Genomic DNA, 27,471 nt, shown 5'->3' with positions numbered 1-27,471 from the left:
TCTTGGCTTTCAAGACCGGGGCCGCGCCTCACCATCAGATAGCTCCTCAATTACAATCACGTAGGCTGAGTAGACCTTGAACCAGCCCTCACATGCAGGTAAAAATCCCTGACCTGGCCGGGAAATGAACCCGGGACCTCCGGGTAAGAGGCAGGCACGCTACCCCTACACCATGTGGCCGGCGATCAACCTTTATTTTCACCATTATTTATTGACCCACGATCAATTTAGGAATTGAACTATTTCTCTTAACGCTACTACATCATCTTTGCAACATTTTACGCCATTGCTAACAGAATAAGGTGAAGATTTGTGATGCGGTCTCTCAAAGAGTGAACCCAGCACTTGCCACAGTACTGCGTAGCTAAACACCTTTCTTCACTGCTGAAGCAAGCAGTAGCATTTCCACTGGCTGAGACACAATTGGATTCCCAGCAATTAAGTCAACTGCATTCCACTACCAACCCACACACAATAAAAACACACTAGCCAGACCCAACCAATCCAGGCCAGTGGTTTTGTCACTAGACCAAATGATAATTTAATTCAGTTTTTCATCACTGGTCAACATAGAATAAGCTGCTATCATCGTACGGAATGCCAGAGGCCTAACAGCCGCTTTGCGGCCCTAACCTGGGGGCTTATGCCCCCAAACCCCCTTCGCTTCATTAGAGTCCAATGGCTTTGTCACTAACTGGACCTTACCTACCATGACTAATTGTTTTATCACTAGCCAGACCTAACCAATCAGACAATTGTTTTGTCACTAGCCAGACCTAACCAATCCAGATCAATGGCTTTGTCACCAAATGAAAGTTTGAGAGTTGGTAGCCTCATGCACCAAAAATAGCACATCAACCGCAAGAAACAAAAGACAGTGCAATCGTGCCTAAATGTCTTGCACTGAAAAGGTGGCGCAGTAACAGAACTTATGCCCTCATGGGACTCTACCCAGATAATTTATACATAGTTTATAGGTTAATTTTGCTAATGCACTGAAGAAGTAATATTACTGTGACAGGAAGTTTGGTAAGATTTTATTTATGAATAGGCTAATATGTAATTATTAACGACCAGTTTTGTCTAACACATGTTTATAACTGCAATTAGAATAGGCTATGTAACTTATGCATGTTCAGTCCTCAGCCCAAAGGGTGGTTGAATCCCCAACAGCTCCACCATTAGCTGTCAAAGATGGTCTAGGCATCTCTGAAGAGGCTTACTAGAGAAATGAGGGGCGATGTAGTTTCTCGCTTCTTTCCTCACTGAGCCAGAAGTTGCTATTACATATCAGTCCGCCGAGCCCATTGAAAAGCATGCACCAACCGCCTCCATGAGTAACACTTTCACGCCCTGCATAGCAGGGACTGGCTACATAAGGAATGGCATTACTATAACTAATGACAGTTTCTATATTGCAATAAATCATTGGAGGTTCGTTGTTATTGGGAAGGGGTACCCTGTTGTACTAAATAAATTCATATTTTAACTTACCTTGGGACAGAACAAAACACAAACTTCAGCACGATGTACTAGAACTTTATTGTGTATTCTGGAAAATAGGTTAGAAGCTAACTAGTCATAGAAAGGTGAGAGATTAAAAAATATTTTATGAACACGTCATAGCCTATAACATAGCATCCGATGATGGAGCATACAAATCTAAACCAACACGATAATTCACTCCTTACAAGTTGAATTTACGTTGCGGTACTGTTTACGAACAGCTCCACTACGCATACTTCGAGAATGACACATCCTCCTCGTCGTAAGACATGTGTCGTTGCTTGTACCGATACGCGTCACCTATTCTCGGAATTGAGCCGTGACATCTGCTCCAGGAGCTTCATTGCTACTGTGACAATTTTGTTCGTTACGAAACCACTGGCACTGCGACTAAGCTAGACCAAATGATAATTTAATTCAGTTTTTCATCACTGGTCAACACAGAATAAGCTGCTATCATCCTACGGAATATAATAATAATAATAATAATAATAATAATAATAATAATAATAATAATAATAATAATAATAATAATAATAATAATAATAATAATAATAATAATGTTACTGATTTTACGTCCCACTAACGAATTTTACTGTTTTCATAATTGTGGGGTGCAGGAATTGTGTCCCGGAGGAGTTCTTTCACGTGCCAGTAAATCGATCGACACGGGGCTGATGTATCTGAGCACCTTCAAATACCACCGAACTGAGCCAAGATCGAACCTGCCAACTCGGCTCTACCGTCTCAGCAGCTCAACCCGGCAATGAGAATGTACTGTATTCCTGGTCTGGAAGTCATGTTGACTGTATTATATTAGCAGTTCTTGTAGGGAAATATGAAACGTTATGTGGGTGTTTCGAGTTACATCACTTGTAGCCCTTTGAATACCGGCAGTGAAAGTGTAAATAAAGGGATATCTTTTATGAACTGTGCGATATGTGAAGACAGATAAGCTACGCCTAAGTTTATCAGTCTTATGTCCTAAAATCTGCAATTCCACGTCGAAGGTGAAATATATTATAAAGCTAAACAGTAAGTACATGCGATCCTGGAAAAGGATGATCAAATCTGTATCAGATATTCCGGGTGAGTCACCTAAAATGTTCACTTCTAATAAGTCGTAAACCGTCTGCCAAAATCTACTTTATCGTACTGTGATGAAACCAGGAGACTTAGTCGAACATGGAGAACTTTGCGTGGATATCAGTATATGCAGAGATAACGGTACCATACTAATTTGTTTAAATTGGAAGAACTCTGTTTGATGATGATGATTATGGTGCTTGTTGTTTAAAGGGGCATAACATCTACGTCATCGGCTCCTAATGGTACGAAATTTAATGACAGTTCAAAAGTTCAAAATAATCCACTGACCAAAATTTAAAAAAAACGTGAAGAGGAAAAATGAATTGATGCATATGAATTTAAAGCCATCAGTGGATCCGGCCCAGGAACTATCATAAACAATAGTATTACTTACCAAGGAACTGCTTCTAAAGCACATCCTGAATTAGGGATGCTTGTGTCTAATGGGGTCCAAAATCCATGTCGACGGCCCCTCATAACGGTACCTATTGCTAGTAAAGTACAACCATGGTATTTCTCATGCTGTGGTACCGATACCAATCAAAAGTAGCATAGACTCATGATGTTCCACATAGTATGGTACTAGCCACAAGTATTGTACTTCGCACAGGTAATGCAGACCTATGGTGTTCCTCACATAATGGCGCCACTCATTCGCAATGCCAATCCATGTTGTTCCTCACCTAGGTGTACTACTCATGGGTGCCGGTATTCCCGTGGTGTTCCTCACATAGTAGGTATTTATCACAGACCAGCAGTGTCGCTGATAGTGGTGCTAATCACAGGCAACACCCAGACCCGTGGTGTTTCTTACAGTGGTACTAAAAATGGGTACTGGAAAACCCATAGACTCACCTGTTGCTACTAATCACAAACCCATTGTGTACCTACTTGACGGGTGTTAGAAAGGGAAGGGCAGAGTATGGGGTAGGGCTGTTCATCAGGAATACCATTGCACACAACATAGTTTCTGTTAGGCACGTAAATGAGCAAATGATGTGGTTAGATTTGGCAGTTGGAGGAATTAGGACGAGAATTGTATCAGTGTATTCACCATGTGAGGGTGCACATGCAGATGAAGTTGAAAAGTTTTATGAAGCATCAAGTGACATCGTGGTCAGGGTCAGCAGCAAGGATAGAATAGTGCTAATGGGCGATTTCAATGCGAGAGTTGGAAATAGAAGTGAAGAATACGAAAGGGTGATTGTTAAATGTGGGGAAGATATGGAAGCTAATAGGAATGGGAAGCATTTGCTGGACTTCTGTGCTAGTATGGGTTTAGCTGTTATGAATACATTCTTCAAGCATAAGGCTATTCACTGCTACACATGGGAGGCTAGGAGTACCAGATCCATAATAGACTATGCCTTAACCAACTTTGAATTCAGAAAATCTGTTAGGAATGTACAAGTTTTCCGGGGATTTTTTTATGATACAGACCACTATATGATCTGTGGTGAACTAAGTATCTCTAGGCCTAGGGTAGAGATAGTGAAATCTGTCTGCAAACAAATAAGAGTGGAAAATTTCCAGAATGAAGAAATTAGACAGAAGTACATGGATATGATTACTGAGAAGTTTCGAACAGTAGACCGTAAGCAGGTTCAGGATATAGAAAGTGAATGGGTGGCATATAGGGATGCTGTAGTAGAAACAGCAAGAAAATGCCTAAGAAGAACTGTGTGTAAAGATGGGAAAAGGCGAACATCTTGGTGGAATGATGAAGTGATAGCAGCTTGTAAACGTAAAAAGAAGGCTTATCAGAAATGGCTCTAAACAAGGGCAGAGGCAGACAGGGATTTGTATGTAGATGAAAGAAACAGAGCGAAACAAATAGTTGTTGAATCCAAAAATAATTCTTGGGAAGATTTTTGTAATAACCTGGAATGGCTAGGTCAAGCAGCAGGGAAACCTTTCCCGACAGTAATAACGAATATTCGGATGGGAGGGAAAATGGAAATGAACAGTGTTTTGAGTCATTCAGGTGGACTCGTAATAGATCCTAGGGAATCACTGGAGGGGTGAAGGGAGTATTTTGAACATCCTCTCAACGTAAAAGGAAATCTTCCTGGTGGTGTTGCAAACAGCCAAGCTCATGGGGAGGAGGAAATTGGTGTTGGTGAAATTATGCTTGAGGAAGTGGAAAGGATGGTAAATAAACTCTATTGTCATAAAGCAGCAAGAATAGATGAATTTAAACATGAAATGGTGAAGTATAGTGGGAAGGGAGGGATGACACGGCCTCATAGAGTAGTAAGATCAGATTGGAGTGTTGGTAAGGTGCCTTCAGATTGGACAGAAGCAGTAATTGCACCTATCTATAAGGAAGGGAACAGGAAGGATTGCAACAACTATCGAAGTATCTCGTTGATTAGTGTACCAGGCAAAGTATTCACTGGCATCTTGGAAAGGAGGGTGCAATCAGTAGTTGAGAGGAAGTTGGATGAAAACCAGTGTGGTTTCAGACCACAGAGGGGCTGTCAGGATCAGATTTTCAGTATGCGCCAGATAATTGAAAAATGCTATGAAAAATAGGCAGTTGTATTTATGTTTTGTATATCTAGAGAAAGCATACGATAGGTTACCGAGGAAAAAGATGTTTGCCATACTGGGGGACTATGGAATTAAAGGTAGATTATTAAAATCAATCAAAGGCATTTATGTTGGTAATTGGGCTTCAGTGAGAATTGGTGGAAGAATGAGATATTGTTTCAGGGTACTTGCAGGGGTTAGACAACGCTGTAATCTTTCACCTTTGCTGTTTGTAGTTTACATGGATCATCTGCTGAAAGGTATAAAATGGCAGGGAGGGATTCAGTTAGGTGGAAACGTAGTAAGCAGTCTGGCCTATGCAGACGACTTGGTCTTAATGGCAGATTGTCCCGAAAGCCTGCAGTTTAATATCTTGGAACTTGAAAATAGGTGCAGTGAGTATGGTATAAAAATTAGCCCTTTGAAGACCAAATTGATGTCAGTAGGTAAGAAATTCAACAGAATTGAATGTCAGATTGGTGATACAAAGCTAGAACAGGTTGATAATTTCAGGTATTTAGGTTGTGTGTTCTCCCAGGATGGTAATATAGTAAATGAGATTGAATCAGGGTGTAGTAAAGCTCATGCAGTGAGCTCACAGTTGCGATCAACAGTATGGAGTAAGAAGGAAGTCAGTTCCCAGACGAAACTATCTTTACATTGCTCTGTTTTCAGAACAACTTTGCTTGACGGGAGCAAAAGCTGGGTGGACTCAAGATATCTTATTAATAAGTTAAAAGTAACAGACATGAAAGTAGCGAGAATGATTACTGGTACAAACAGGTCGGAATAAGGGCAAGGGGTACTCAGAATGAAGAGATAAAGGCTAAGTTAGGAATGAACTCGATGGATGAAGCTGTAAGCATAAACTGGATTCGGTGGTGGGTTCATGTGAGGTGGGTGGAGGAGGATAGGTTACTTAGGAGAATAATGGACTCTGGTATGGAGGGTAAGAGAAGTAGGGGTAGACCAAGATGACGATGGTTAGACTCGGTTTCTAATGACTTAAAGGTAAGAGGTATAGAACTAAATGACGCCACATCACTAGTTGCAAATAGAGGATTTTGGCGATGTTTAGTAAATTCACAGAGGCTTGCAGACTAAACGCTGAAAGGCATAACACTCTTTAATGATAATGTGTGTATGATACTTAATCCAAAGGTGACTATCTACTCTGCACAGAGTAAAATAAATGGCACTTTTTGATGGGCAATCAGGTAGAATTACATTATCAAATTAGGCTCACATAAATTTTAAAGTTTTCAAAATTCAACGATGTTCTATTTTCACACAGCGTTGACTTCTAATCATCAAAAATTACCAGTGTTCCACACCAGTGCAGTGTGGGCTCATCAGTTGGATAACATACCTTCCCAAGACACTGGCTGGCTAGTACACTGGTAGCAACACCACTGCCAGCTATATCTGTGATAAGCACGAAGCAGTGCCAACGTACTAGGGGAGAATTGCATTCCCACTTGCTATATATGCCCTCCTGGACTTGCGTGACCACAAATTAACTGGTAATTTTTGACGATTGAGTTTCCTGAATTTTATTTAGCTATCTTTATCAGAAGCCATATTTTGACAATGTTAAAACTGTTTTTGTGCAGATATGGTTTTTTATTGAGCACTGGGCCAATTAGTTTCAAATTTATTTTCAGTTACTTGAATCTGAGCTTGTGAAGGTGACACTTTAGCATGAAACCACAGGTTAAAATCATCGCATACCCATCAAATAGACTTGTACTTAAAATTACTTTTACGTACGAAAATAACTATCTCACCATGTTAAAAAATGATTCAGACAGGCGACTGCTAGTTCGAACATGTGCATGCTCCGCAGAATGTGATGAACTATGTGTGCACCTCCCTTAAGTCTCGGAGAGTAAAAATGCCGCTGGACTGTCTGGGTTTATATGCGACATAAACTGTGCTGCATCATGTTGGATTTCTAACCTTTTCTTTTGTGAATGTTCAATGGAAATTTTACTGCGTTATGGACGTTGCAAATTTGGGTATGTGAATAGTTTTAAAATTTGTCAAGAATCTCTGAGGGATATGTTACATCTTCAAATGTGCTTCATTTCTTATCCCTCGGCTGCCCCATTTCAATGCATCACTTAGCATGCAGCCAAAGCACATGTTACATATGAATCTCAATCGTGCTCTCGAGTACAGAGATCCTTAATGCTCATCTGACAGTCAGGAATTGGCTGTAATGTGAATGTAAATACACTATGACATTTGGTGGTTAATCGTTTGGGCTAAGGACTGTTGAAACAAACATGTGCATATTGATGAACTTTATTAGGAATGAGGCATCCTCTTTGTATCAAGTGTAATTGTGGAGAAAATAAAGCATGGCAAAGAACTTTGTAAAGTTGAAAGAAGCTGTTAAAAATATCGTTTAATTTTTCAGTGTTTAAATCATTGAAGGTGATATTTTTGTTTTGTAGGTTTTTGAAACAACATGGAAGAGCCAAGTGATATCAAGTGTGAGTCTGAATTGCCGGCTGATCAAGAAGAGGCTACTAATTTTGTAAGTTAACTCTTAATTAGAGATATGTTCGAATGGATATAGCACCATAACCACATTCCAGCTCCTAATCTTTAATTTCAAGCCTTGTTTGTGCAACCATTGACACCTTTCTCTACGGGGTTGGGTATGAATTCAGATGGGTTTTCATAGTAAGATTTTCAGTCTAGCAATTTCTAGCAATATTGGGAATGAAAGCAGATCCTCCAATGACTACACTCAATACTGCTGATACACTGTGGAGATGTGCTTAGTGCCAGTGATAGAATGTAAATATTTAAGTGCTTTTTGGTATCAGCTATAATAATATTGTCACAACAAGACTGAAATCCTCTCTCATGTCTTCTGTCACTGCACATATGACTGAACTCTATTTAATGCTTGACATAACAGCTTTCATCCATCTTGAAGAGCTAGAAATATTCCGGTATATTTGTCCACCAAGAAGATGTCGGCATCTCCACCTCTGGTAGTACTTGTTAGACAGACAACAAAACAAAAACTACATGATTATGGAATGGTGCTAGCTGGTCATAGAAGTCAACAAAGAAAACTTTAAACAATGTATATACACATTTTAAAAAATTGGGGAACATGCTTTGAACATATGCCATGCTCCACAAAACAGTACCTCACACTCAGGTATATTACCAACTAAACAATTATTCTTTACCGTAGAGGTATACAAAATAACATCGATGGATTTGCATTCATTTTCAGAACACAAATAGAAATGTCCAAATATAGTCCAATACAAAGTGATAACAGTCATCCAGGGTGGATTTTTGTCACAGTTCGAGAGCTTCAGTATTGTGTATGTCTTCCATGAGCATTTATTACAGCTTGGCAACTACGTGGTATGCTCCATATAAGTCGACGGAGGTCATGTTGCAGTATCAGGTTCCATTCTTCAATAAGAGACTGTTCGAAGTCTTGGAGAGTCTGTGGTGGAAAAGGACACCCATGAACACTTCTCTTAAGCCTATCCACACATGCTTGATGGGATTTAAGTCGGAACTCGCTGCTCACTGCTGATCATTCCATCTCTTGAATGTCCAGTTCTCACAAGACAGCTCTGGTGATGTGCGCTACATGAGCCCTGGCATTGTTGTGTAAGAGTACAAATTCAGGGCCAACACAGTATGTAGCAACCAACACATGCTGTACCAGTATCTGATCAATGTACCCCACAGCGGTAAGATTACCACGGACAACGGCAAGATCCATACGGCCATCAATACTGATGCCACCCTACACCATCACAGAACCTTGTCCAAATCGTTCGGCTTCCTGGACTACATTTTCATGTATTGCTCACCATGGCATCTCTATACACGTTGATGTCCATCACGCTGTGTCAGGGGAAATCTGGACTCATCTGTTAACAACACAGGTCTCCATTTGGCAAAGTTGCCAGTTGACGTGGGTATGGGCAAACAGAAAGTGAGCTGTGCGATGTTGCTGCATTATATGGGGCACCCAAACAGGACGTCTGGGTCGTAAGGACACTTCTCTTAATTTATTCCTTACTTTCTGGTCTGACTCCATTGTCCCACCTGAGGTCTTGTTGCAGTTCTCTGGCAGTTGCTGAACGACACTGTAACACACAGCTGGTTAGATATCGGTCATTCTGTGAGGTTGTCATGCGTCCATGATCTTGTCCAACCCTCCTTGTGAACTGGCTTGTAGGGATTCCACAAGAGACATTGAGATCCACAGCAACACGACTAAAAGTCCATCCTTCCTGGATCAAAGTGACGGCCGTTGTGACTTGAACCTCATTAAGATGTCTCATGGAATTTGCTTGTTACGTACACTGTGCTCAAATGACCGCAATGGGGGGTCACCTCACCGTTTAATTCATGGTTACGCATACAGATGTTCCCTGAGTAGCAATGGTCTCAAGGTATGCTGTACAACCATTAGAACCCCATCTACCAAATTTACGTTCATATAGCAGACATTAGAAAACCTGTTCCCCTAGTTTTTTTGAGCTGTGTATAATTTCTGCCACAGTTGTAGAAAAAATCCAAAGATATGAAAAGATGCTATCATAAATCCTGTACCAAAAATGTCTCCATCCTTTTCCCTGTCAAACTGTCAAACAGTGTGTGTGTTTACTTTCATCTCTCTCCAAACCCTTCAAATGTATAATCCATCGGCAACTATCCAAGGGTATGGAAAGTGCCATCATAAATCCCATACCAAAAATTTCTCCTTCTGTTTCCCTATCAGACTATCGAAAATTGTGTATACTTTCATCTCCATCCAAACCCTCTGAATGGATAATCTATTGTTAGTAACCGAGTCTCATAACTAATATTCCTTGTTTGATCCTTTACAGTTGGACCATAAAAAAGGGACAAATCTTGACCACTGCTCTGTTGATGGTTAAGGATGGCAATAAATATACAATGAGTGTAACAGTTCTTCAAATTATTTACTCTTTTTTATTTTAGTAGTGCATTTGACATGGTAAACATAGACTTATTGCTCACCAAATTAAAATCCTTTTATCTAAACCAGACTGCTTTATAAGTCTTTAGCTCTTACTTCACAAACCGAACTGTAGTCAACAAATGGTTATAAAGAATAAGACTTCTCAATAAGCAATGAAACGCACAGGAGTATCCCAAAGTTCTCTACATAAATGGCATAGCATCTTGATTGAAATATTGTATCTTATATATGCTGATAACCTTCAAATATATTATCACACAACAATGGGAGATATTCATGTAGCAACTGACAGAATGAATGCTGACTCATTAAATATATCATCATATGCTTATGAAAACTCTATATTAATAAATTCCTCCAAGACAAAAGCTATTATAGTTGGACAATCAAAATTTATAAACATGACAAGAACATTAGACAGCACTTCACTCACTCTGTATGGTACCAAAATTCCACATATAAGTTCAGTAATTAATCTAGGTGTTGTTATAAGTGAAAACCTAAATTAGAATTAACATGACACTCGTATCTGTAGCAGAGCGTATGTCTCACTCCATCTACTGAAATACCACCAAAATGTTTTACTGTTAATATGAAAGTCAGGCTGATAAAAACATTAGTTCTCCCTATATTCTATTACTGTGGTGCTCTATTTATAGATGCAACAAGAGAACAAATTAGAGAGGTAAAAAAGACTATAAATTCCTGCATCAGTTTTAAGTTTTCCTTACGCTGTGACACTCATGTTACACGTTATTACAAGCAACTTTCCCTCCTGAAATTTGAAGAACACTGAAATCTTCATGTAGCTATGTTAGTGTTCAGACTGCTGAGAGAACTCCCGAGTACCTGTCACCAAACTTTACATACTTTTCCCCTTTTCACCAGCATAATACATGCTCTGTTACTACCCTTGGCATTCCCTGTAGCAGGTCAGCTGCCTATAATCGCACATTTAATGTGATGGGAACTAGATTATGGAACTCTGTTCCAAATAACATCCATAGCAACAACTCTTTAGAGTCATTCAAGTCTTCCTACAGAAAATACCTCTTAGATGCATAAACCAGCAGTGTGAATCTTGATGAGTGAATGATGGTTAGCGTGTGTATTGTTTAGTTAATTTTCATTAAATTAATTTAAAATTAATGTTCATTAAATTTCATTTTGTAGTTTGACATATGATATGTACATATTGATATTATTATTATATTGCATTTATTCTGAATTTATATTACAAATTAGCATATTTAAAATATTTTAATATTCTCCAAAATTATTCTGTACAGTGATCTTCTTCATTGTAAGAGAGGACTTTGAGTCATAACTTTGGCACTAATAAAGACAAAAGAGTAACAAAAAATTATGAAACACTCATTGACTTCTGCAACATCCTCAGAATCAACTAAAATATCACCTGTAATGTAGCCATCAGAGGAATCCGTCAGGATATTGATATACAATCCACCTAGCGATGTGGTAAGTTCTGTCTGTCATACAAAGGCAGCTAGTCTGTATAAAATAACAACTACCTGTATGTTACATATTCATCACTGAGTGCACATATTATCCTGTTACTCAGATTATTCACCCACACATGTCCTCAAGTGACTGGCCACTTGTACAACACTGTGGACTTGTACAACTCATTTGACATTATTGACTGCTGCCTTCATCAGATCTGCTTTTAAGAACTCTCTACTTTTAAGGGTTTTGGATACAGACTTTTTCATTAAAACATTCAAAAGGTGATCGTCAAGTGTATTATGGTCAGAATTTTCACAAGCAGCATTGTATCGGTTACATTACACTCCAGCTAGCATTGTGTTGACTTGCCCTCGTGTGCGGCCAACAATTTCTGCTCTAATATATACAGAACTTACCTGTGAAGGAGTGGTGCTTAGGAATATTGCTTTGGGAGTTGGAGACAGGTTTTTTCACCTGTCCTTCCTAGAAATGCAGGGATATGACACCATAACATGATCATTTCCACCACTTACCGTGGATGGAGTTGTCCTTCCACTTTGGGAGGTTAGTATCAGCTTCCTGATTTCTGTTGCCATACACCCAACCATTATGAATGTCCAGATCTTCACCTGACATCTGAACATTTCTCGAACTTTCTTATGTGACTGTTTGGCTCTTACATGATGTAAATCTACTGTCAGCCATAATCCTGAGCTTTATAGGTACACTTCACCCAAGGTACTCTTTAGCAGTATCTTATCAATTGTTGAAGAGATTTAATTTCCATGAAATGATACTTTGAAGGTTACTGATGTGTTTGTTGGACTTGGTGGTCTACTTGCATACATCTCATTAACAGAGGAAGTAAGTCCTTCCTTATTGTTGAAGTATGACACAAAAATTTGCTTGCAGTTTATAGCAATTGTGGTAAGTAAAGACACCTTCACTGGAGTCTTCTTGCACTTGTATCATGTAATCACAGAACTGTAGTTCTCTTTACCCTCTACCGAGCTCGATAGCTGCAGTCGCTTAAGTGCGGCCAGTGTCCAGTATTCGGGAGATAGTAGGTTCGAACCCCACTGTCGGCAGCCCTGAAAATGGTTTTCCGTGGTTTCCCATTTTCACACCAGGCAAATGCTGGGACTGTACCTTAATTAAGGCCACGGCCGCTTCCTTCCCACTCCTAGCCCTTTCCTGTCCCATCGTCGCCATAAGACCTATCTGTGTCGGTGCGACGTAAAGCAACTAGCTCTTTACCCTCCCTTACATCTTCGCTAAGAAGCAAGTTATCTTCCACTCTTTTATTTTGTAGGATTCCTAATTATTTTATCAAAATTTAATTCCAAGTAAAATGTGGTCTTAAAAATTAAATATTTTTGGTAATAAATCATTGGTTGCAAACACTTGCACAATATTGTCTTGGTAGCTGCTCATTCCTCTGTATAGTGCATCTACACTTATTGGGACTTTAAGTAAATTTGTATATTATATGATATTGTCTGTGATTTATATATATTGTAATAAAACTAAGTTTATATTTTTTCTGTAACACACTTAAATGTGATGTATAAAATTTAATGCGGAAATAATATTGATCATTAAATTCACCAAACTTTTTCAGGTGCCAAATCCACTGCTTCCACCTGCTGATGATATGTTAGTTGAAATAAAGGTTGAACCATGTAATGTGTTTGCTGATGAAAATTTTGATCAGGCTGATGTGAGCACAGTAAAGGAGGAATATGAAATCCAGGTGAATATTTTTCCCATTAATAATAATAATAATAATAATAATAATAATAATAATAATAATAATAATATTGCTCAGCTGTGGTATGCACATATTCTCATTTGATGCAATTCAGACTGCCTGTATTTTTTATTCAACTGGAGCAGATCGCTGAGGAACTTGTACTCTATTTGAACAGCCCTTCCAGGTTTATTCAGCAGGCCATGCCTATGTAGGCATGAGAGTCTTATGGTGACAATTGGATAGGAAAAGCCTATGAGGGGGAAGCAAGTGACTATGGCCTGTGCATTGTATATGGATATCGAAGTACACTACTAGAAATAATTATTGCTTCAATTGGACACTGCTGTATGTTTTAACTTGTTTCGATAAATCTGAATTCTGAGTTCATTATTTCATTGTTGTTTGACATTTAAATGATTATATATTATTTTGTGCCACAACATGGTAAAATTTTACCTATGTTGCCTTTATTGTGATGCAAATGGCTCAACAGTGGGTTTCAGTTTACTTTAGTTTCTGTATGTTGTTTGGCAGCCGCTGCATAAAATGGGCAAAGGAACTGAATTAACTCCTGACAAGAAGTGTGTAATCATCCTAGGCTCTTAGCTTCTCAGATGTCTTCTACGCCTGAGACACCAGATTAGTACTTACAAGTGTGCTTCACATGCTGAAGAAGTGCCTGGACATAAAAAAACTGGATCACAATGGCTTCCACGTGATTTGACGGGAATGCAGAAATGGATATGACACAACGCTACTGGTAACCACTGTAAATGTTATTGGCTAATTCCTTTGGCTCAGGGACTGGGGTTTGTGCCATCTTCATGGTTAGAATTCATTTTTTACCTCCCCATCCCCACAGACACGCAGATTGTCTGTACAGCGTTGTCTCAAATGACCTGTACCAGGCCTCTCCGTAGGGCACATGCATTATTATTATTATTATTATTATTATTATTATTATTATTATTATTATTATTATTATTATTATTATTATAGTTTCCTTATTGTGAGCATCAGTAAATTACTGAAGCTATTGTTTGGCTCTCTGCTCATCTGACCATGTTGTTATGCAGCTCCAACTGGTATTGATGCTTGTTGTTTAAAGAGCTGAATATTTAGGTCATCGGCCCCCCAACCGTTATTATTGCCACAGAATAGCATCACATTAGTTTTCTAGAATGTTGTAATATTAAGTGAAATGATTTGAAAATAATATTATTCCTGCTTTTCCATACCACATTCATCGTCGTGGTCAATAGGCACCACTTGGTGAAAAGAAGCTTCTTTGGCTATATAGCAACCCACCTGAAGAGCAAGAGTGGTCTTGATCAGCAACTGTGTGCAGCATGAGCTAGTTCATAAGGAGTCACATGAGTACTATGGCACAAGCATATGTTTGTCCACCTTTAATCAAAGACGTATTGTACTATAGTCTGCTGCAAGTAGTGGAGTGTTATTACCAACAGAGGTGCGATGGGCTTGTGCATAACCATTCGATTAATGAAGGAAATGTTCAAAATGAATACCTCCTTTGTTAATGCATGTCTGAGTATGGTAGAAGTGAGTCATTCTTGCTTGTTGCAATGTATGTGGTGGATCCTGCCTGGACTTTGCTGTATATATTATTAAGTGCTATGTGTGGTTTCATGAGCCCTACGTATGAAGTCCAGTTGTTTTTTGAGTCGAACGTGCACAGTTGCTTGGTTGAATGTCATAAAACTGAAAACAAGTTCAGTGCACTATGAGTGTGAAGGAGAGGCTTTATTACTCCGTATCATTATGCTGGATGAGACAGGGTCCAAATCCTACAAGCCACAACTGAAAATTTGTGCGTTATTATTAGCTGTATCAAATAATTGAACATAAAAATGTTGTGTAAAAGTTATTCACGTAACAGTCACGGAAAGTGATCTTTTACATCACCAGTGAGATATTTACAGAGTTTCAAAACGAGTAACATAAACTTATCACTTTAGTGGCTCTTGTGTACAATATTTTATTTATACTGTGGTGAATTTTCTGATTTTAAATTAAATGATTTTCATTAAAAGTAATGTTGATTCAATGCAGGGTTTTATTTCATTAAGTCTCAAACGTCACTTTTCACCTTTAGGAAGAAAGCATACATTAGAAGTGAATAAAATCATGTGACATTTATATGGCAAACGGCTACAACGGTGAAGTCATAGGCATCATTAAGCTACGGTATTGGCTCCTTCCCTCAGAACATGGTAATACCACCTCAGGTGCCCTTCCCACATTTTCTTTTAAATGGAAATAACTCCCAATCACTACCAGACCATGTCATCAGTTACATGGTTCAAGGAGAAATCGAAGAACCAGATTTACTGCAGATGGAAGATAACGAAAAGAAGGTGTCCATGGCAGAGATTGAGTGGGCCATTAAAATGATGAAACAAGGCAAGACAGCTGGAATTGACGAGGTCACTATAGAAATGATAATAGTGGGAGCAATTGGTTTACAGTGGTTGTATAGACTCTTCAAAGTGATATGGAGAGAAAAGACTGTTCCAAAAGAGTAGACAAAAGAGGACCATTATACCAATTTTGAAGAAAGGAGAGAGGAAACAATATGAAAATTACAGAGGAGTGAAACTGATCCCTCATACAGCTAAGATCCTTGAAAGAATCCTGGATAAACAAATAAGAAACAGAGTAGAGGGAAAATTGGGAGAACACCAGTATGGATTCAGAAGAGGCAGGTCAATATTTGACCCAATATTTTACATTGCTTCAAATGTTGGAAAGGTATGGAGAATATGGAAAGCACATGGTAGTGATGTTTCTAGATATTGAAAAGGCATATAACGGTGTCTCAAGGAACTTGCTATGGAAAACATTGACAGAGGCACAGATTGGGAATGAAACATTGCAGAGGTAATAGCGTTGTATCAAAACTGAAAAAGCTGTGTTAGAACCAAAGCAGGTCAAACTGAATTGTTGAGAGTTGAGACAGGCTTAAGATAGGGGAGTGTATTGTTTCCCTTACACTTCATTATCATCATTCATAGAATTCTAGATAATGCCCAGGACAAGATGATGAACAAGCAAGTAATGTCTATTCTTTGCTTATGACATTGTAGTTTGGGGGGATAGTGAAGAGGACATACAGACACAAGTTGATTTATGGAATGAGGAGATAGAAATTTTGGAACATTGATTAGTGCCACAAAAAGCAAAATTTTGATCATGATGAGAGATAACAGAGATTCCAGGGAAGTGACAAAAATAGGAAATGAACCTCTTGAAGTAGTGAAAATTTTAAAATATTTTGCAACATGATGTCACAAGATTGAAATTTGGATGGAGAAATTGATTTAAGAATACAGCAGTCTGCAAGTTTCTACCAGTGTGTGAGAGACATTGTTTGGAACAAAGATGTGCCAATGAAGTGCAAGAAGATTTTATACTCGTCCTATTTTAAACCTATACTGACCTATGCTTCAGCAGCCTGGACGTTGACTAAGCGGAACCAAAGTAAGATACAAGCAGCTGAAACGAGGTTCTTGAGGAACATACATGGAAAGACAAGAAGAGATAGAATACGAAATGTAGAAATAAGAAGTGCGGGAGTGTGTAAACTTTAAGAAGCGATTGATATAGCAAAACTGAAATGGTTTAGACACTTGATGAGAATGCCAGGATATAGAGTACCAAAGAGAACTTTCATTGGATACAGAGACTCAAAGAGGCCTAGGGGATGGCCTAGATGAGATGGAGAAGCTCTGTTGTGGACTGTATTGCAAATAGAGGAGTAGATAGCATTACAGTACTAGGAGAGGAGTGGTGGAAATATCATGTAAGGTAGAGGGCTTTGGTACACTACCCTACCCAAAGAGAATCTGGAAAAGAGAATGGATGAAGTAGAAGGAGAGGAAGAAGAACAAGTTCATAAAGTCTTTCACATCAAATAATATTTGGAAATATGAAATGAGAACTTTCCACATTAGAAGTCAGTATTATTACAGGCCTTCTGGTACCCTCCCGCACCAAAGAGAATCTGGAAGAGGAAATGGATGAAGAAGAAGAAGTTTATAGAGTCGTTCACATCAAATAATACTTAGAAATATGAAATGTAAACTCTCCCCATTAGACGTCATTACTATTATAGGGTTTCTTTTCATCGCATGGCACATGTCTAGGCATCAGTCAATCACTACTGACTTGCATTTAGTGCAGTCTCTCAGATTTTCCTAGCCTTTTCTTGAATGATTTCAAAGTAATTGGAAATTTATTGAACATCTCCCTTAGTAAGTTATTCCAATCCCTAACTCCCTTTCCTGTAAGTGAATATTTGCCCCAATTTGGCCCCTTGAAATCCAACTTTTTTTTTTTTTTTTTTGCTACGGGCTTTACTTCGCACCGACACAGGTAGGTCTTATGGCGATGATGGGATAGGAAAGACCTAGGAGTTGGAAGGAAGCGGCCATGGCCTTAATTAAGGTACAGCCCCAGCATTTGCCTGGTGTGAAAATGGGAAACCACGGAAAACCATCTTCAGGGCTGCCGACAGTGGGATTCGAACCCACAATCTCCCGGATGCAAGCTCACGGCCGAAATCCAACTTTATCTTCATAATGTGATCTTTCCTACTTTTATAGTCACCACTCAAACTTACTCGTCTACTAATGTCATTCCACACCATCTCCCCACTGACAGCTTGGAACGTACCACTTATGATACAGATAATGATTCCCATAGAGAATTTTAAATATTTGCCCTGTATTTTACCAATTTATGAGCCCAACTTAGCACACTGGGGGAAAATGCTGGCAACCAGGAATGAGTTAGCTGGAAAATTTATAATGTCCAGTAACGTACCACTTAGCCGGGCTGCTCGTCTGCTTTCTTCCAAGTCATCCCAGACCAATGTTTGCAACAATTTTTAAGCTACTCTTTTGTTGGAAATCACAATGAACAAATTGAGCTGCTTTTCTTTGGACTTTTTACAGTTCCTGAATCAAGTGATTCTGGTGAAGGTCCCGTATACTGGAACCATTCTCTAGTTGGGGTCTTACCAGAGATTTATATGCCCTCTCCTTTACATCCTTACTACAACTCCTAAATACCCTCATAACCATGTGCAGAGATGTGTATCCTTTATTTACAATCCCATTTATGTGATTACCCCAATGAAGATATTTCCTTGTACCGAGCTCGATAGCTGCAGTGGCTTAAGTGCGGCCAGTATCCAGTATTCGGGAGATAGATTTTTTCCGTGGTTTCGCATTTTCACACCAGGCAAATGCTGGGACTGTACCTTAATTAAGTCCATGGCCACTTCCTTCCCACTCCTAGCACTTTCCTGTCCCATCGTCACCATAAGACCTATCTGTGACAGTGTGACATAAAGCAACTTGTAGAAAAAAGAGAGAAATTTCCTTATATTAATACATAGATACTTACAATTATTCCCATGTCCGGCTCCATGGCTAAATAGCTAGCGTGCTGGCCTTTGGCCACAGGGGTCCCAGGTCCGATTCCCGGCAGGGTCGGGAATTTTAACCTTAATTGGTTAATTTCACTGGCATGGGGGCTGTGTGTATGTGTCGTCTTCATCATCATTTCATCCTCATCACGACACACAGGTCGCCTACGGGAGTCAAATTAAAAGACCTGCATCTGGCGAGCCAAACTTGTTTTCGGACACTCCCGGCACTAAAAGCCATTCATTTCATTATTCCTATAAGAAAATTCACCCCATCAATACAGTAATTAAAAGTGAGAAGCCTTTTTCTGTTTGTGAGACTCACAACCTGACATTCAATCCCATTTATCACCATACTATTGCCTGCGGTCCATCTCGCAACATTATCCAGGTCATTTTGCAGTTGTTCATAATCTTCCATGAGTCTAGTTAGGCTAATACACATTGCTATGATAGTCATCAGAGGCAGTGTTGGAGGTCATTCATTGTTACTGGGAATTGTGGGTAGTTGCTGACTTTGAAACATTGATGCATACCTGCCGAGTATTTTGGTTTTTCCATAAAATGTGTGGATTTTGAGTGTTTTACGGTTGTACGGATGAACGACGTTATTGTACGGATTTTTTATATCCGCGCTTGTTTTCACTTTCTGCAGTCAAATCAGATTTGTTTGACTTTTGATAGTAGCTGGTAATACGAGATGCATTGTTTGATATTCGATCGGTAAATATGAATTATCGATTATCACCATGCTTTTGTCATCTGTTCGACCTCAACTGCTACTTCGTTCACTGAGATGTTCCCAATCAAGTAGCAGACTGTAATTTTAAAGAAAAGAAATCAGTGAAATGTAGCAGTCTGTGAATTTATATATTACAGCTTTAGTAACTGTGTGGTGCTTCGTAACAGCTGAAAGGCTTTGTTTGTGTGTGGGTGTGAGTAATATTGGGGGTAGTTCTGAAACTCATGGAATTGTGTGACGAATTTTTTAAGCGATTTTGTATTTTTAGTGATGCTCATAGTGAGTTCAACTAAGAAACGATATTAACAATCTTTTAGGAAGGCATAATCTGCTGAATTTCCTTGTCTTATATGATCACGGAAAGGCGAAACTTTAGCATTCTGTTCCATGTGCTCGTGTGATACAAACATTTCTCACAGGGGAAGAACAGAATTAGTAAATCACATTAAATCTGTTAAACACATTTCCAATACAAAATTTAAGGATTATTACATGTTATAAATCTCATTTTTGGTCCATATTGAAAATTTACAGTTCAAAAACAATAAAGGTGTTCTTTAATCCACCTATTCAGTACCTTTATTTTCACTTATAGTGGTTACATAAACAGACTATAAGTTAAATGGGACATGTTTCACCCTCAATTCAGGGCATCTTCAGCCTAAAAACAATCTTCAAGAGTACATCTAATATTAAATGTGGATGCTAAAAGTTTAGCTAGTTACTAAAATTCGGTACATGAAAAATGTGGAAAAATGATACATTATACAAACATGTTAATGGAAACACTGTCAATGATTAAATTATAACCTCCGACAAGGTTATAGTTTGTATAATGTATATTTTTCCACATTTTTTATGTATGGAAATTTAGTAACTACCTAAACTTTTAGCTTCCATATATAATATTAGATGTACCCTTGAAGATTGTTTTTAGGCTGAAGATGCCCTGAATTGAGGGTGAAACATGGCCCAATTAACTGATAGTCTCTTTATGTAACCACTATAAGTGAAAATAAAAGTATTGAATAGGTGGACTAAAGAACACCTGTATTGTTTTCGAACTTGAAATTTAAGGATGACAGTCAGAAAATTAATTCGTTTTTTTACCTCTTCTGGTTCCGACCTCGATATAGTAAGAGTGGCATGCTTGTTCACTTAATTTTTAATTGAACATAATATCCCATTAGCTGCTGTGATCATGCTGGTGCTCTGTTTAAGAGAATGTTTCCAGGTGGAAAATTGTAAAAAGATATGGCTAGGGTCGTACGGAAACCACACAGATTTTGAAAGAAATTGTTACGGATTCAAAAAGTGAAGTTGGTTACATGCAATGTGAACCATTTTCTTTAGCTATGGATGGAAGCAGTAAAATAGTACCGGTAATGCTGAGCTTTACCTTGTTGTCGTCACCTGTTTTATCGCAAAGCAGGAAAAGATAGTTGTCTCAGTGTTGTCTGTCCCGGCCTTGGTGGGTGATTCAATGGGACAGTCGGTAATTAGATAATTTCACAGTCAGTGTGTTACAAAATACTAATTCAGAATTGTGTAGCGTTCTGTTCCAACAATGCTCCAGTCATGATTGCAAAGAGGAGTGGAGTTATTGCTGTTTTAAGGGAAGTACAGTCATCTGTCTTTATACTGGGTTGTTCGTGCCATTTGATTAACTTGGCTGCTAAGAAAGGTGCAAGCAGTTTTCCTGTTAAAATTGGTGAACTATTAGTGGACATCTTCTATTATTTAGAAAAGACCTGTAAGAGGAAGGAATGCCTTAAGAAATTCCAAGAGCTTCACAACAAGGAAGCAAAGAGGATACTGAAACATATTTGCACAAGATGGCTATCATTAAGAAGATGCCTACAGAGACTATTAGAGTAATGTGATCCACTAGTTGGTTTCCTTAGAGATGAGGTGCTTGTTAATGTTCAGTATGCATCAACTACTCACTTAACATCATTTATGATCCCAAAAGCCAAGCCTAGTTGTTCCAACACTGTTTGTGTACTGTGTGAACTGTTCCCAGTGTTAAGTGAAAACAGATGAGCACTCATCAAGATGTAACTTTGTGTAAGTATTTAATTTCATGGGTGATCATAACATGTATTTGACTTGTATTAGTACTGTTTGTAATCTTCCTCTTGCCATCCTTTTTCATTATGTCTCAAGACTTTGTGACACACGCACATGTTGTTAAAATTTCTCTGCTTTAGTATCTTCTGGATTTCTCTTTTTGAACATGGCAGGTATGTTGATATCCAACTATTTCCCCTCCTACTCTCTTCTCTCTACCAAGCTCAATAATTGCAGTCACTTAAGTGCGGCCGGTATCCAGTATTCGGGAGATAGTAAGTTCGAACCCCACTGTCGGCAGCCCTGAAGATGGTTTTCCATGGTTTCCCATTTTCACACTAGGCAAATGCTGGGGCTGTACCTTAATTAAGGCCATGGCCGCTTCCTTCCCACTCCCAGCCCTTCCCTGTCCCTTTGTCGCCATAAGACCTATCTGTGTCGGTGTGACGTAAAGCAACTAGCAAAAAAACAAAAACAAAAGAAAACTCTCCTCTCTGCACAGCATGCTAATGGCCGATGGTTTTACATGTATGGCATTCTAACAAATGCCCAGTGCTCTAGTACTCATGACTCCTCTAGGGGTGAGGTGTGCGTTTCCTCAGTGACCCCTAATTTAGTATAGTTACTTTGTACTGCTTATTTTCAATATCTTCTTTGGTCTAGGGGTAGAGAGCCTTCCTCTTACCTAGAGGTTCTGGGTTCACTTCCTGGGGCAGTTCACATTTTCCTTCACTTGAATCCGAGAGCTGGTGTGAGAACCACTCAGTATATATGAGAACATGAACTATATATTTTTTGTTTTGTTTGGTGAATATTACTGCTGGTGACATTTAGGTCCTATCTGGTTCAAGCACTGTACGTGATGAAAATCAATGTGCTCAGTTCTAGTATCCATTCCACCAAGAGATTTACTGCTACTTTTCTCTCTTCAGGGCTGGTTATTGGTAATGTAGATGTGTGAAGATTTTGTATCTTTTTGTCTCCTAGGTGACTAGATTTTGTGATATGGATGCTTAATTTTGATGACAGTTTTTCCAAAGTTTTCCAGAATTATGCTATGAAACCTTTATCATCATCATTACTACTGTGTTAGGATCGTCAGTCCATTGATTAGGACAATGCATTTGTCCATGCCACAATCTATTTTCATAACCTCCTATTTTCTGGATAACTATTGAACATTACTTTTAATCAAATCTGTTTGTTATATGATGCCCATGAGTAATTTTTTGCCGTCAACAGAGTAATTAAAACTTAGAGGAAACTTCCAACCTGAATTTTTATCCCGTTGATCATCATACCATTAACAGTTGTCCATTCCACAACATAGTAAGTGTCAATTTTCAGTCACTCATAATCATTTAATGTACTACTCTTACAGCTTAAAATGATACCAAATTATTACTCGGATGACTTATATTCATAAGAAAGCATAAGAGCCCAATAATACTGTCTTGTAGGATCATCCTGTAAACAATTACACCTCACCTACTCTAATTATCATAGTTTTATTTTCTAGAAATTTAACCATCATTCAAACACACTTTTATCTTGTCCACTAACTGTGTTTTTTGGCTGGTTTCTCCCATGGCATACTCTATTCGAAGCCTTGAATAGGTTAATAGTGATACAGTCCATGTGACCTTGTGAATCTAGAATACTTCATATATCTTGTTGGTATCGTACAAGCTGAGCGTCACTGGAATAACCTTGCCTAAGCCTTATCTGCCTTCTATCAGCCATTTAGGAATTTTTCAAACACATCTAATACAATCAGAAGTAATGCCCTCCAACAGTTCACATGCAACACATCAAGTTGACTGGGCTCTAATTATCTGCTTAATGTTTATCACTCTTTTGGTTAAACACAGCTACTATAGGAACTCTCCATTCACTTCATAATAGCTCTTTGATGCAAACAGTATAAAAATGAATATTTCTAACTTTCAAAATTTGTTTTGAAATGTCTTTTTATCTGGGTAAATTTCAGTACATTGCTAGTTTTAATCACCTCATCTACGTGGACGTTATCTTTTCATTGTGCAATCTTTATATACTCATGACTAAATACCTCCAACTTATGAATGTGCTCACATATACATGCCTTGTTTTTTAATTATAATTTAAATGTCCTTCCCAGAACCTGTTTCTTCTTTAAAGTGTCTGCACATACCCTTCCATTCTCCCCTAAAATCCATATGTCTGCCAAGTATTTTTCCAGGCTAAATTCAGTTTCCTAGTAAGTTCCATTTATATCCTTCTGTTCTATTGTGTTTATTTTAAACTGAGAGAAAAGCAGCTCAATGATCACTTATAAAATCTATCACTCCATTCTCTCTATAGAGCCTATTTTGTTTTATCAGCGCCATGCCTTCTTGTAGGTTCCAACAATTTCCTGCCCAGATTAAGTAATCTACCATTTGTTGGACATGCTTTCTGTCATTCACATTACCTGTGAATACTCTCCCTCCTACAGTTCATATCCTGTCTCTAGGTTAGACCCTCCACATTCATGAGAAAGTTTCCACATCCATAAGATCACTTCTCAGCTGTTTTTCAACTACTATTACAATAACTGGTAAATGTATTTCTGTTAAATTGCTTAATTCTTTTCCTTTCTTTCACCACTTCTGCAGTTTTATTCTAATAAACGTCCTTAATTCTTTGCTTCCAACTTTCTATTCCACCTTGTTTCCCTGATTGTATCTGACCATAATGCTTGTACATATCATTGCAATTCAAGTGAAGGCCATCCACCCATTAGCATCTACAAATTTCTCATTCAGTTTCCTACATACCTACTCCATAGTCACAATCATCCTTCACTCTGTCTTTCTTTCACAGTATCTCACTGATGATATTCTTCTTCCTTCATCTTCTCTTTCCCTTCCTCATTGTTATCTGGATCTCTTTCTTCTTCTACTACTTAATTTTCCTATTATACATTCGCTTTTGTATTGAAGGTGTAGATTTTTATACGTTATAGTTATGAAGTTTTAACTAGCAAAATTTAGTTACTTCATTCATATTAGAATATTTCCTCCTCACTACAGCTTTTGTCTCAGTGCCGACCAGGTTTTATTAATCCAAGCTAGACAGTTAAAATCTTGTAACAGATTGTGAGAGAGACACTGAAACAGGAGGTGTATTCTCCAACTCGGTTGGCTCACCAGTGATGTTTAAGTTGGAGAGGATGGATTTTACTTATAATTGCACCCCCTCAGTTCTTCACAGATCACTACATTATGTCCTTGCAATAGTAAAAAAGGTTTTATTTCCTTGTATTGAGACTGGGGTACAACACATCTTTCCCTAGAACATGACTGTGATAAGGTTGCCACTTGCATGTTAGCTTTTTATGTTTATGCTTCGGGGTTATGTCCACGGTAGTTTCCTTCGTCAATTCTGTGTAATATATCTTCTGGTATGGGCTTGTAGAAGTTTGGTCTCAGTGGCAATCTCAGTACAGATAGTTCTGAAAGTGTTGGTATTAATTTATTTTGGAGTGTAGATTTCAGTGGGGCTGAGGGAGTTGTCTGCAGAGTTTGGATCATGTAGCTATAAGCTTGCATCTGGGAGATAGTTTGTTTAAACTCCTGGTGCAGCCCCAAAAGACATGTTCTATAATTTACCATTTCTATATCTTAATAAGGCCATGGTCGCATGTTCCTTGTCTCTGTCCTTTCCTGTCCCATCATCAGTATAAGACAGGTCTGTGTTGATGCAATGTGTAACAATTAATAAAGAGAAAACTGTGTCAGCAGGCTTCACAGACCAACTGTATGGCTTACTCTCTCCTCATTTCCTTAGTATTACTTTTTGATGACACCTAGGTTTGCTATGTCAGATGTATGCAAATCTGTTTATAATACATCCTGAATTTTAGCTGAGGGCATAACTTACAACAGGTGAGATGGAGAAGATATATTTCATCCTGAGCTGTACTTTGTTGGTGTTAAGTTTGGTGTTCTGAATTTTTAAGTGTTATTTTCTTTAGGATGAAAAGAATATCAGTATTTGTTTCCTTTTTCCTGGTGTTGTAGTGAATTTTAAAGGTTTTGTATATGTGATATAATTGCTGCAGAAAAAAAATCCCTGAGCAATCAAATAGGGTGTTTTACTTCTCCTGGACTATACCTTTGTTTTTCTAAAACATCTGTCAAATTTTGAAGTTAACTCAATTGCCAGCTGGAGATTAAATATTATGCTCATTTGTTGTTGACTAACTGGGCAGATGTGTGTGAAGTGCATGCCTAATATGTGTTTTTTTTTTCAGGAAAATTTTGAACTTATCTCAGATATCAAACCTGTGAAAGAGGAAACCAAATCAGAATTAACAGAACCAGGGCCCAGGCAGGAAAATGCATTTGAGGTAATGTACATAATTTGATAAGATATTGTATAATAATGGAAATAGTGAGAAAATGGCTGAATAAATTTCAGTGGGCATTCATTGCATACGACTTTTATGTGACTGATACTTTTTCTAACTAATTTTCATATTTCCTTTAAGTGGTTCCAAGGTCTTACACTAAATATCATGTGACAGGTGGTATAGTTCCAAAGACCACCACTATATACCACGTCAACTAGGAGCTGGTATTGTTGCTACTAACAGTTTGGATTGTGCTAATATCTTTGAAGTCACAGTTTCTGTTAGTTATTATTGTGTTGTTACTGTTATTGACAATATGTAGAACATCATGAAAAAGCTATTGAATTGATTTCAATGAAAGACCCCTTATTTTCAGATATCCTACATAATAATACAATTTTCTTCAAGTATTTCTAAGGGTACTGTGAATCACTAACATTGTTTCAATGCCCTCCACTCTGCACCGTACAACAGCTGCTATAGTACCAAATTTCTTCACTATTTAGGCTACGTAGTGGGTGTAGCACCTGGTATCATTGCGGAATATTGCAGGAATTCTGTATTTCAAGCAGTCGCATATGTGAGTGTGATGTTAGGACAGTAGTGTGAGTTATGTATAAGCTGTTTGCAGAAGCTTTAACGTTACGAATTGACAAAGCCATCTTCATTCTTTTACTGAGCTCGATAGCTGCAGTCGCTTAAGTGTGGTCAGTATCCAGTATTCGGGAGATAGTGGGTTCAAACCCCACTGTCGGCAGCCCTGAAATTGGTTTTCCGTGGTTTCCCATTTTCACGCCATAAGACTTATTTGTGTTGGTGCGACGTGAAGCAACTAGCAAAAAAAAAAACACCATGAGTCTACATTACCTGTGGTCAGTACCACTATGGTAGAGACACCATGGTTTTGCTTTACCGGTGATTGTTACTATTATGATGGACTGGTGACCTTGATTTTGGACCCTTTCGGACAAGCATCATCTCAGAAAATAAAGTATTATTATTTATTTACCACAATTTCTGTACAGAAATATGGAAGGTCTAGAGAAAAAGGGTGAGCCCCCATGAACATATAAAATGTTAAATCTTAAGATTAGATATTTACGAAATGTACATAGTTTACCAAATACTTAAATAATACTGTGTAATATATACATGCACACTAAATTGGTAATTCCTGTGCTGACATACTTCTCTTCACTCTGCAAATCTGTCAATCACTCATTCACATACACACGGACACATGCAGCAGTTCAATTAAAATACATTTTTCTTTACATACATCTGAAATTTTGGAAGAGGCATATTCTTGATATCCCCTGACAGCAAGTTCCATAGCTTTGCAGAATACCAATAAAAACCTATCTGAAAGGCAGAGGTACTGGCAAAAGGTGGGCAAAGGATATCTTTTTCACCCTTTTTGCTGATTCATGAACATACGAATGCATGGGAAGGGATTAATTTCTATAGAGGCAGAAAAGGATTTCCA

The 27,471-nt window shown here is 38.3% G+C and overlaps 1 protein-coding gene across 1 annotated transcript in view; it reads left to right on the top strand.

Moving 5' to 3' along the window:
* The first annotated feature begins 2,320 nt into the window (after positions 1-2,320).
* LOC136881955 (zinc finger protein 32) overlaps positions 2,321-27,471 on the top strand; it is a 47,066-nt gene continuing 21,915 nt past the window's right edge. The window contains exons 1-4 of the mRNA XM_067154425.2: positions 2,321-2,541; positions 7,587-7,669; positions 13,215-13,346; positions 25,887-25,982. Of these exons, the coding sequence (XP_067010526.2) occupies positions 7,601-7,669; positions 13,215-13,346; positions 25,887-25,982 (297 nt within the window). The 5' untranslated portion in view covers positions 2,321-2,541; positions 7,587-7,600. The remainder of the gene's footprint in view (positions 2,542-7,586; positions 7,670-13,214; positions 13,347-25,886; positions 25,983-27,471) is intronic.

The sequence above is a fragment of the Anabrus simplex genome, chromosome 10, assembly GCF_040414725.1.
Source record: "Anabrus simplex isolate iqAnaSimp1 chromosome 10, ASM4041472v1, whole genome shotgun sequence".
Classification (NCBI taxonomy): domain Eukaryota; kingdom Metazoa; phylum Arthropoda; class Insecta; order Orthoptera; family Tettigoniidae; genus Anabrus; species Anabrus simplex.
Note: the sequence above shows the minus strand (reverse complement) of the source record. Positions and strands in the feature narration are given on the sequence as shown.